The sequence below is a fragment of the Micropterus dolomieu genome, linkage group LG14, assembly GCF_021292245.1.
Source record: "Micropterus dolomieu isolate WLL.071019.BEF.003 ecotype Adirondacks linkage group LG14, ASM2129224v1, whole genome shotgun sequence".
In the NCBI taxonomy this organism is placed as follows: domain Eukaryota; kingdom Metazoa; phylum Chordata; class Actinopteri; order Centrarchiformes; family Centrarchidae; genus Micropterus; species Micropterus dolomieu.
This window is the reverse complement of record NC_060163.1, coordinates 1,629,112-1,641,089: the sequence shown is the minus strand read 5'-3', so window position 1 is coordinate 1,641,089 and position 11,978 is coordinate 1,629,112. Positions and strand designations below refer to the sequence as shown.

General features: G+C 40.5%; 3 protein-coding genes across 8 annotated transcripts in view; 1 reads left to right on the top strand and 2 right to left on the bottom strand.

The window, feature by feature from the left end:
- Window positions 1-4,129, top strand: part of rac3b (Rac family small GTPase 3b) — a 12,716-nt gene extending 8,587 nt beyond the window's left edge. For 3 of the 4 annotated variants that reach the window (XM_046069179.1, XM_046069181.1, XM_046069180.1), the window contains one exon: window positions 2,042-4,129. In XM_046069179.1, coding sequence (XP_045925135.1) covers window positions 2,042-2,172 — 131 coding nt within the window. In that variant the 3' untranslated portion in view covers window positions 2,173-4,129. The remainder of the gene's footprint in view (window positions 1-2,041) is intronic. The other variant, XR_006828108.1, reaches the window with a different exon arrangement.
- bms1 (BMS1 ribosome biogenesis factor) overlaps window positions 1-11,978 on the bottom strand; it is a 654,080-nt gene that overhangs the window by 528,772 nt on the left and 113,330 nt on the right. The gene's annotated exons all lie outside the window — the stretch shown is intronic.
- dcxr (dicarbonyl/L-xylulose reductase) lies at window positions 7,112-11,583 on the bottom strand. 3 transcript variants are annotated; one of them, XM_046069177.1, is made up of 10 exons: window positions 11,502-11,583; window positions 11,280-11,336; window positions 11,010-11,094; window positions 10,532-10,629; window positions 9,943-10,097; window positions 9,758-9,800; window positions 9,538-9,637; window positions 8,769-8,833; window positions 8,239-8,356; window positions 7,112-7,354 (listed from the first exon to the last, which is right to left on the bottom strand). In XM_046069177.1, exons 3-10 carry the CDS (start codon window positions 11,059-11,061, stop codon window positions 7,251-7,253), a joined length of 735 nt encoding a protein of 244 aa, XP_045925133.1. In that variant the 5' UTR covers window positions 11,062-11,094; window positions 11,280-11,336; window positions 11,502-11,583; the 3' UTR covers window positions 7,112-7,250. The 3 variants fall into 3 exon arrangements, with proteins under 3 accessions (XP_045925133.1, XP_045925134.1, XP_045925132.1); XM_046069178.1 differs by lacking the exon at window positions 11,502-11,583 and having other exon boundaries at window positions 11,280-11,401; XM_046069176.1 differs by lacking the exons at window positions 10,532-10,629; window positions 11,502-11,583 and having other exon boundaries at window positions 11,280-11,426.

Below are 11,978 nucleotides of genomic sequence, written 5' to 3'. Positions count from 1 at the left end.
CATGTACAAACTGAAATCGATCTGATAAATAGGACTTAAACCAGCTTAGAGCGGTTCCTTTAATGCCAATTAAATGTTCCAGTCTCTGCAATAGGATCTGATGGTCAATGGTATCAAATGCAGCACTAAGATCTAATAAAACCAGTACAGAGACAAGTCCTTTGTCTGATGCAATAAGGAGGTCGTTAGTAATTTTCACCAGTGCTGTCTCTGTGCTATGATGAGCTCTAAATCCTGACTGAAAATCCTCAAATAAACTATTGCTCTGTAGAAAGTCACACAGCTGTTTAGCAACTGCTTTCTCCAGAACCTTAGAGAGAAATGGAAGGTTAGATATAGGTCTATATCCGGATCAAGTTTGGGCTTTTTCAGAAGAGGTTTAATTACAGCTACTTTAAAGTACTGTGGTACATAGCCTGTTGATAAAGATAGATTGATCATATCTAGTATAGAGTAAAATATAGTAAATTGCCATGGGAACAGACCTCGGGTAAAACCTATGCAACTTTCGTAGTACGGGTAAATCGGGAAGTTACACCCGACGTCACAAAGTTACTCCTGACGTTACCTGAACAAGCCAGTTACCCCGCTTCGTAGTACAGCCCACAGCTCTGTACATAAATAGACAGACTGAAGTGTAATATCCATCTTCTCATCTCCCTCTCAGAAATAAAGCAGACATGTTCAGCCATTCCTTTCAGCAAATGAATCAAGGGGAACTTTGCTTACAACAAAACAAAAAAGTAAAATCATTAACCTAACCCTTCATGATACTTTCTTTGTTACATATACCTTGCATTACTGTTGTCCTTTTCCCTAACATAGTACAGCATGCTGCTAACCTTCCTGGCAGCCACACTGAAATAGCCTTCTGGCTGCACAGTGCCTCCCTGATCTCTCTCCAAAAAAACTCTATCTTTTGCGTGTCTTTGTTGTCACGACACAGCAAATCCTACTCAAGAGGATATAAAACATTTTCAGACAGTCTTTCTGATTGCATTCATGTTGTTGCCCTGCTAACACACCTCTGCACACCTGGCCAATCGCTGGGTGAAATAATAATAATAATAATAATAATAATAATAATAATAATAATAATAACTTTATTTATATAGCACCTTTCAAAAATACATACAAACTCTATTAATACAACAGAGGAAACTGAGTTCAAGGCTTTAAAAACAAACAGTAAAATCAATTCTAAAACTCACAGGTGACCAGTGAAGGGCAGCAAGGATTCTGGTAGTACAGGGTCTGGGGGTAACTAGAGTAATTTATGGCTTGGAGTCATTTAACTGCAGGAAATCTTTGGACATCTTCATCTATGAATTCTCTGTAAGTGTTAATATGCTGCAGAATCTCCACCATTTTGTTATAAAAGAAATGAAGAAATTCTTCTCTCTTCTCTGTGGAGGATTCAGCTGGCTGGCTAAGCTGGGCACCAGAGTTTGTGGTTTTAAAGAGGATTCTGGGATTTTGACCCTGTTTAGCGATCAGGTCTGAAAAATAAGAGTTCGCTGCTTCTTTGATTACAACACAGCAAGTAATGTAACTAATGTTGTGGGTTAGCAAACTGTGGCGACGGTTGCTGCTGCGAAGCTTATATGCAGAGAGGACGCCTAGCCCAGCTTTAGCGTTACCAATATTTCCATAGATAAAATACAAATGCCTATTGCCTAATACAGATGAAATAAAATACACAATAAACTGAAGAATTACCAAACAAAAGACAAACCTCTTCTCTTCTACCCACTCCCCTCTCTCTTCCTTGATTACTTGGTTTAGCCAAGGTAATTGGCATTGCTGTGTGGCTGCGTTCTCTGGTGCACTTGTGTAAAAAAATAAAAATAATAACACATAAGTAACCCTCAAAGAGAGAGTGATTAGTAGGGGTTCCCAAAATAAAAGCACAGCATAACAAAGATGGACCTTCTGTATTGATCTGTTTGTCGAACTTCACACAGTCTGGGTCCATGTGGGTATATTTTTATTTTTTTTTTTAACGTAGTGAGACACCCATCATGCCTTCTTCCTTCCTCAGGGGCTGTGAAGTACCTGGAATGCTCTGCTCTGACCCAGCGAGGCCTGAAGACGGTATTCGACGAGGCCATCCGAGCCGTGCTCTGCCCTCCGCCCGTGAAGAAGAGGGGAAAGAGGTGCACCATGTTCTGAGGAGGGAACACTGCTAAAACACTACACTACATCACCATGAACAACAACCACTACTTCTCTGGATTAAGGGGATGAGAGAGAAAAACTAGCGAGAGTGAGTGTGCACTGCTGAGATTGCTTTCTTTATATTGATGTTTTTTCAAAGCAATATTGGTAACAAGACCAATATTTAATTGGATTTTTTTACCATTACTGAATAGGTTCATAGGCTCTCTGTGAAAGACATCTGACTGTCCATCTACTTTTTACTCATAGAACAACATCAAGTTGCCACGAGGGCTGACAAAGATTTCTATTACTTGTCTTCATACTGCAACATCTCTTCTTTATCAACCATGCTTGCTTGAATTAATGCAGTGTTGACTAGATAGAAAGTGAACTGTGAATACGCCTTCAGGTCTGAAGTTACCCTCAGCTCCTGATCTAAGATCAGCACGCTACTGGCATGCACACAGAAATCTGTTGGAACTGATAGTAAAAACTTAATACTACTGCATTCACTGAATTTAAAAAATAGAGCACGATATCTTAAATGGTAATGACGTGTTTATCTACAACAAATCAAAGTGAGATGTTAAAGGGAAAGTCCAGTTTATTACAACCTGGGTCTTATTTTTGTAGTTTAATCATCATTCCAAACAGTAATGACATTGTATTCACCAAGTAAATTGCTGAGATTTAAGAATGTTGCATTTCTACTTAATATTGAAGCTTTTCACTTCTCATAGAGGCTTTATGTCAAAAATTGTTTCAAAATAAGACCTTCATTATTTTTGTTTTATGCAAATATGTTGCATATTGCCAAATCACTGTTTTTAGAATCAGATGGCCACACAGAAAATCTGGGGCCAGGTAGTGTTCTAGCTTTGAAAAGCTGTAACATTGGACAAAGTTAAAGGAACAGCGGTTAATGGGGGCCCAGGGGCTCATTTTTGCCCTTAACCTAAGAGGTTTAGGAGCCTTGTTCAACTGTAACGACTGTCTAGCTACTCATATTCCTTGCCCTTTCGGACATCTCAGCTATTCCTTTAATGAGTGCCGTGTTATTTATACTGATAGGAACATTTTCCTATAAAATGATTATATGAAAGAGACCTAGCAAAACTTAGAAATGCAGTCAAAAGTTTTAACTCCAATGACTTTTAGCCTCAATCCTAAAATTAGGTTTGTGTGAAGGCTCATTCTTGACCTTGTGAATAGGAGTTTGACAAAAAAAAACGTTCCCATCAGTTATCAGGTCCATCAGCCACACCTTGCTGCCTGATCAGTCAAAGACTGAGGTGTGGCTACAAGGTCAAGAATGAATGTTCAAGCCCTGCTTGTGAAGAGTAGTTTGACAAATTAGTCTTAACTTAAGGTCCACTTGCTAGGTTTTTTTGCCAGCTTTTGAACTGTACAGTATCTCATGGTCTTCATCAACAAAGATTTCTGTGGGTCATTCACTGGGTTTCTTCGCTAATGAAGCCCATGACATGAGGTTGAAGGCTCTGGAAACAGCTCATAAGTGAACGTTGAGTTAATAGAATTTTGTCAAATGGCCTGAAGTTGCTTTACTTACCAAAATGGGATCTGCTCTGTGCCAATCCAGTCTTATGGGGTAAAAAAGGATCTGTTCCTTGAAAACGGTTGTGTTCTTACTGACCTGTTGACACACATCCGATCTTAGTCAGGTGTCTTGGGGTAACTTCATCTAACTGTGAACACGTGACAGATAAGCATGCCAAACATGGGGCTGTACAACCTTGCTGCCTGAGTTCTGCCTCTTGGGGTGGAGGAGCTTGCATGGGTCTTAAAATATTCTGTCTTAATTTATCCCATTGTTTAAATATTGTCTCTGTTCCTCTATGTGTGTGTGTGTGTGTCTCTGATCCTGTGTGTGTGTGTTTGTTCCTCTGTGTGTGTCTTTTCCTCTGTGTGTGTGTGTGTGTGTGTGTAAGTGAATGTGTGTGTGTCACAGGCGTGTATATGAACACTGGTGTGTGTGTGTGTGTGTGTGTGTGTGTGTGTGTGTGTCACAGGCGTGTATATGAACACTGGTGTGTGTGTGTGTGTGTGTGTGTGTGCGTGTCACAGATGTGTATATGAGCATTGGTGTGTGTGTGTGTGTGTGTGTGTCACAGATGTGTATATGAGCATTGGTGTGTGTGTGTGTGTGTGTGTGTGTGTGTGTGTGTGTGTGTGTGTGTGTGTCACAGATGTGTATATGAGCATTGGTGTGTGTGTGTGTGTGTGTGTGTGTCGGTATCAGTGAGACAGCTTTGTTTGACAGTCAAGGGTAGTGCTTAAAAGGACAGTATTGTTTTAAGCCAAGTTTTTTAGTGTCCGTTTTTGGTACTATTTCATATTGTATTGTAGTAATACACACAATGTTTCAACACTCTGTGGGACATTAAGAAAGAAAAAATGGATATTAATGACATCTAGTGATATACAGAATAATCCTTAGAAAAGGAATGCGTTATGAGTATCTATCTACATGTACCTGAATATTTAGCTCTTAAAACTTAAACAATTCAAACTAAAGGGATTATACTGTAGTCGCTCATGTTGAAGTTAGAAGTGTTGCTAACAGTGTACAATAAAGGGGCCAATCTTTGTGGAGTTTGTCCTTGTGGCAAACGGTGCAGGTTGCACCTTTATGAAATGCATTTCTGTATGGTCGCAGGCCTGCAGTGTGTCTGTCTCCCTCCCGCGGTGAGACGCAGCACTGCAGTCCACTCTGTCACGCTGTCTTTGGTTGGCATAGCAAACTGTGTGGTTGAATCATGTTGTGCGGTCCTGCCTAGCTAAGGTGTCGAAATGTAGCTGAGAAACACAGCAAAAAATTCTAATCTATTATTGCATGGAAGTTCTCTGGTTATTTGACCCACTGTAATTCTTAGGAGAGGTTGTATGATGAAATGCATTGGCCATGTACGTATGTAATGTAAAATGACTTGTATACTTGTTCCAACTCTGTCTTATTTTTTATTACTTCACGTCTGTGTGGTGAAATATTTCAATTTTTTGTATACTAAATACAAATGTATATGTAAGGTACTCTGCTGTCTGTCGTGATTTGTTCTTCACTCAGCCTTTTCTTTCCCTTTATTCCACAAAGCCTAGTTATACGTATGAACATTGTGGGAACACAATTAAAGTCATTAGAAAATTTTAAGTAAATAAACAAATATGCAAACATGCACACTCTGTGAAACATTCAATAGCTACTTAAACATAGTCTTTTTTTTAATTAGCAAGATTTGTTATTGTTATTTTATTATTGCACAATTTTTCAACTTGAACAGTTCTTGGGGTAATCATATTATATTGTTTAATTCATCTGTTCTCCAAAGCTGCACAAACTAATATATAGGCCTATAGGTCATGTTGACCTTCAGTCAAACATAAAGTGCATGGCCTTGGGACAAAGCCGTCTGGGCCCGTATTCATCAGGCTTCCCAGACACTGCTAAGAATTGATTTAAGAGTAAAAAAAAAATCGTGGCTCAAAGCTGCGCTTAAAAGTTAGTCATTATACATCTCAGTCTAATTTAAGTGAAGTGCAGGACTAAATCTTAAGTGTCAGTCTTAGTGCTGATTCACGACACTTTGCTGCGCCGCAAACAGGATTTTGGATCACGACATAGGCAAGGAGCAATCACTGAATAGATTTCCTTATTTAAGAATATTCTCAGATAAATTCACATTGAATGGTGAAATTCCTAAGAGGAGTTTACGTTCAACACGCATTTGACAATAAAGAATTTTTAAGAGAATACATTATGATATACACAATGGAAATGAAAGATAAAAAAGTTTAAGTTTACTTTATATTAGTGCCAATAATTGTGCCTATTGCTCCTGTGAAGCCGGCTATTTGCATGAATTGTGTTTGCTTCTGTTGGATTATGGGGATGTTGTTGGGAAGTCAATGAAACGCATAGCAGTGTGTGGAGCTGTAAGTGCTGTAATTGTTTCCATGACAAATTTTGGCTTATTGAAGGTTGCAATGGCCTCAAATCATCAGCACTGTATTGCTGCATTTGTCCTTTAGCAATGAAACGAAGTGTCATCACCACCTTCTATCCATCCATCCATCGTCAACCGCTTATCCTGCATATAGGGGGGGCTGGAACCAATCCCAGCTGACATTGGGTGAATGCAGATGTAGTGTAAAAGCGCTTTGAGTGGTCAAAAAGACTAGAAAGGCGCTATACAAATACGGAGCATTTACATGTACACCTTGTACTTATTCTACCTCATCATGCCAGTCCGGAACATCCATATCTTGGATTGAAATCTCTAGCCTGGTTTCAGACCTCTGAATCACCGCCCACATGTCTGATTTGTTCTCTGACTCAAATCAAATGAAGAGACAAAACTTAAGTTAAGTTAAAGGAAAAGTAAATTTCTGGAATTTTCTATTTTTCCATGACCAAAATTACTACATTTGTTTTACTAGTATTAACAGATTTTAACACATTTTGCAATAATAATATAAAATTCTTCTGGTGTCACATCCATTATTATTGTTTCATCTGCATAAAACAGTAATAATGGTAACTAAAACTCCACATGATCATTGCTCACACTTGTTTCAAACGTCATCTGCAAACATGTTGCCTGTTCAGTATTCCCCATTTCTGAGGAAACTTCACTCCTCCATGTTCGTTTATTCTGAAAGCAAATTTCTTCCCTGCAACGCAGACCCGTGTGGAAGAACGTACCACGGTGAAGTTAGATTAAGTTGGATATTAGTTTTAAGTTGGATATTTGACAGATGCCTGTGGAATATCCAACTTAAAACTTACTTCACCGCGGTTCAAAACACCTTCCCCTCGCAGAAATTTTACAGTAAAAAAAGATAGGCAGAGTGATATAAGTGATTGAAGCAAATGAACCCTGGGCTGTTGGCCATTTACAGAAATATTAAATAAGCACAAATAACAAAAGTAAGGTTGGTTGTGCAGTGGTTTAGTTTATTTACTGAATACAACTGACCTCTATCTGTATAATTAAGTGAGGTAATAAGACAGGAAGGATTTGTTCTTATTCTTCTGAGCAGACAGCGGTGTCCTGAGAAGAGGCTCGTGTTGGTCAGCAGGCCAGGAAACCTCCGTCCACCGCCAGAGTGACTCCATTAGTCATGCTGCTCTTATCACTCAGCAGGAATAAAATACTGTTCACCACATCGTCCACCTCTGCACGCAGACACACAGGGAGATCAGTTAACAAATGTATGAAGTGCAGGTGTGTACACACTGAATAACTGCAGCAAAGGACATATTTGGTTTATACCATGCTGGTAATAAGATTAGATGTGGAACTGATTGCACTTTTTATCTGCATAGCGGGATCTTGACCGTCGATGAAAACTATGACCAGAATTGGTGAGAATTGGTGGAGTCCAACACTAACTGAGAACGTGCTAAACGTAATTGCAGAGAACGTGAACACAGCTCTCGCTACAGTTATAAAAGGACATAACAAACACTATACAAGTCCACAAAACACATGCAGAGTGGCTATGCAAGGGTGAAGAGCTGCTCCATTGTTCCACAACCAGGATGGAATCCACATTCCTGAATATTAATCAACCATCGGCCTCTTTTTCAGCATCCTTTTGTGCTGGCACTAAAATAACTCCATTGTGCAAGCACATCCTCCAGGTGTCTTTTGAGATTTAAGAGATTTACAGGAGCTCAGTTTCAAGTAGGGGAGAGATGAGAAGATGGATGCCAATCTGTGTTAAGTACAGAACTGGAGTCAGGAAAAGGTCAGCCTAGCTTAGCATAATGACAAGAAGCAGGGGGAAACAGCTAGCGAGACTCAACATTACACGTATCTGTTTATTTAATTGGTAGTAGGGCTGAACAATTGATCGAAATCTTAAGGAAATCAATGAAAATTCAATGAAAATGAGAATAATTATCTAATATTGCAATTGCATTATCAGTCAAAATAATCAAAATGAGATATTTTTTCAAAATCCTTCAGCCGTAATAGGTTGGTGTGGTTTTGAACTTTGGACAGAGCCAAAGGTGATGAAGGCAGCAGTATGTATATACAGCCTGCAGTGTCTGACCTGCAAAGCGGCCTAGGGGTATGCGGGAAATCATGGTCTTGGCTTTTATGGGGTCACTCCAGCCCACGCGACCCATCTCAGTCATCACCACTGTGGGGTTCACGCTGTTCACACGGATCTGATCAGAACACAACACTGGCACTTTAGTTAAAACAATTCTAACATTCAATCAATAACAGCACCATTAAGATCTGTTGTTTGTTTAAATATGCTTCAACAGCAGAGACAATTAAAAGGATTTAATTGTGCTTTATCAATATTCTTTATTAATAATTGTTTCACTGTGGTCATTATAAAAGAAACACTATGTACATTTTGCTAAACAGCAGCCACTGTGACAATGTGGGTGTTTTGCTAAACGGTAAATTAGCTGTTTAAAACACAAACAAGTGCAAGACAGCTATGAAGTTACAGAACTGACTCTATAGCAATATTTACCCAAGGTTTGCTAACTTTACCTAACACAATAAGCTACTGGTCATTCCATCATATCTAATGAGCCAAATTATGAAGGGACGGTGTGAGGCTACCTGGTGGGGTCCAAGCTCTAGAGCCATCACTTTAGTCAGCATGTCCAGGGCTCCTTTAGTGGCACCTGAACAATGACAGGAACACAAAGAGCGAAGGATAGAAACAACAGAACCTGACCATCACTGGGGCCGTAGCATGAAAACCTGGGCCCTGTTCATTTGCAGTCTCAGTGCAGCCCCTAACCCTTTCAATATAAATGTACAAATAACTGAACCAACAACTCTACACATGGTGCATGGTCATGCACCAAGCTGTGGCTGGATGGCTGATTGTTTTTTCATTACAGCATGGACAATGTTTCCCCATGTCAAAAGAGAAAAAGCCCCCTCCTCCCCTTTTCATGAAAGCTAACGCCAGTGCTTTGTATTTATTATGGTCAGGTTTATGCTGCTCTCTGCTGGGCAACACTGAAACACAATATGCCTCTTCACTTGTTTTCTGTGTTGTAATTTGATTTTAATGTGTCATTGAGAATTCATGTCACAATGAAAAAAATATTTATTTAGTTATTAGAGGCAAAAATTAAAATATTTTTTCATTAACATGTTTTTTCATTTAATTAAAATAGGAAATACATGTAACAATGTAGAATTAACAGGAAATGAGAGATAAGGAATGAGCCACAAACAAGTGTTTATCAGGTTAATTGTTTCCTGTCTGCAACTGTACTACCACATCATAATGTTTCTTTGGCTTTTGCTTTAAGAGATCCAAAAACTGAAATCTGCCAGATGAATGTTGGCACATGGTGGTACCTCTGTTACTCACAGTAGACAGCGTGGTCTCTGAGGGCACACTGCGAGGCCTGGCTGGAAACGTTGACAATGGAGCCGCCTGATCCTCTGGCCTTCATTCCACGAGCAACTATCTGACCACAGAGAGAAAGCTCTGTTTGATTCAACAGAAGCAGATCTGTTGTATATACTTTCCCTGACACCAAAACCTGAGTTTAGCATTAATGTTGGCTTTTAAAGAGCCATTATTGTACCTGGGAGACATGCAGCACAGCTTTCACATTCACATTGAATGACCTGGAGATGAAAGACACTTTAGAGTATAGTGAACACAACAGGCCACATGATGAAACTGCAAAGTCTGTCTCATATGTTCTACAGTGGACTGGATTCTACAACTATTTGCTTCTGCAGCAAAGTATCTTGTATTTGGTCTTACTGGTCAAACTGGTCGGCGGTGACCTCCAGAAACGGCTGCAGGTTGGCACAGGCAGCGTTATTCACCAGCAGGTCAATGGGGCCGACTTCCTGCAGGGCTGCCTCCGTGGCCCCCCAATCCGCTAGGTCCACACACACCGGGTTGATGGATGCACACTGTGAGGAAGACGACACCAGACATGTCGGCGCAGATAGCAGAAGAAGAGGGAGATGAAGGAAAAAGCAGGAATGGCTAAAAGAGCTTAGTTTATATTAAAAGATGGATAGACAACCAGTTCTGATCCATTTTACAACGAACACTGTGCAGATAAACAGAATGAAAGTACGAAACTGTATATCTGTTGTTTTCTTGATTTTATGTAAACTGACTATGAAAGTCCGTATGAAGTACACACTGTATACTATAAGTATTTAGCAAAGAATCAGGACTCCAGTGTTTATCACTAAGAAACATCCTCACAGGAAGTGACTATCAAAATCACTTTTGAGTAAAATCCTAAACAGTGTGTGGTCTGTCCAGAAAGAGTGGGGTCAGAGGTCGGGGACAGGGGCCCCTCAGATAGGCGACAGTGTGTGTGGGGGGGGGGTACCTCCAGCACCAGACTGTTCAGGTCGGCCTGTGTGCGTGTGACCGCCGTGACCTCTGCCCCACAGCGTGCCAGAGCCAGAGCCGTGGCCCTGCCAATCCCTGACACAACAAGCATCCATAAACACAAAGCCTTATTACAGAACGTGGCTGCTGTGACACACACACACTCACACACACATTCCACACATCTCAGGCTTTGCAACGCTGCACTCAAGGAACAAAGTGTTTGAGAATTCCATTTTCTCACTATGTTGGAATGACAACACTCTTTGTTTTTGAGTTTTAATTCATAGGTTTATCACTTCATTTCCCAGATCAGATAGTTCATCAAAACGTTGCCAATTTCAGATTGTATTTTATTTCTTCTTCAGTGAAAGGCTGCTTGTGTAAAAACTCATCTCACATAAAAAGCGTTGTGTTTTTTCAAGTGTACGGACAGGAAAAGTCTTGTGTGTGTTTTTGTTGGGTGTTGTCTTTACCCTTTCCTGCTCCGGTGACCAGAGCTCGTTTGCCCTCAAATGAAATCTCCATGTTCGGTCAGGTCCGTCCAGGATCAGCTGCAGACTGATAAGCAACAACACGTCACGTGACTCGGACACGTCTTCGGGAGTCAGGACTGATCGAGCTGAAACTTCCTGGTCTTTCTCCTGATCCTAACTTTTCCACGCATCTCCCTGCATCCTAACACTAATCATTCACATCTCTTGTTTTACATTATGGTTCCAATAACGCGGAAGTAGGCTTCTTACCAGCTGTGCGTCCGAGCGGCGGTCCGGGCTGCAGGCTGTCGGTGTCTCTGTGTTCCGCTGGGTTCAAAGGTGAAACACCAAGTTACTGGTGAAAGCATGTTTATCTTCCAGGTCACTTCTGCACAATCACTGTGAACAGGTAACAACGGCCAGCTGTCTATGTTAAAGGGTCAGTTCACTCATAACGTTTCCTCGTGACCTGTGTGTTTCATTATAATCTACCTAATGTGTCTCCTCGCTTCCTTTCCTCCCAGCGAGGATGTGAGAGAGAGAAGCGACGACGGAGGAGCAGAAGCTGCAAATTGATAAATCCTTGCTTCCAAAGTTTCAGCCAAGCAACATCACCTGTCAAACCCCAAACAGCTCTTATTCAAGAATTTCAAAACTTTCATACATAAACATGAACATCTCTTATAGCCCTATTAAGTTAGTATTAATTAAACTAGTATTAATTGCTATTGCGTAGCCTATGTTTGCATTTTACTGTATCTCGACATTAAACTGTGTTCTATTACACATGTGGAGGTGGGTTTAGGCTATACTTTAGATTCACAAAATACTTCTCCTGTGTTTCCTCGCTCCAAGCTCTTACAGAGGCATCCTTTCTCCTCGAGGTGCATTTAGTGATTGTAAGATCCTCTGAGCTACCAGAGTGGGAACGATTTTTGGGTCAGAGTCACGGGACCAGAGAGGACCAGA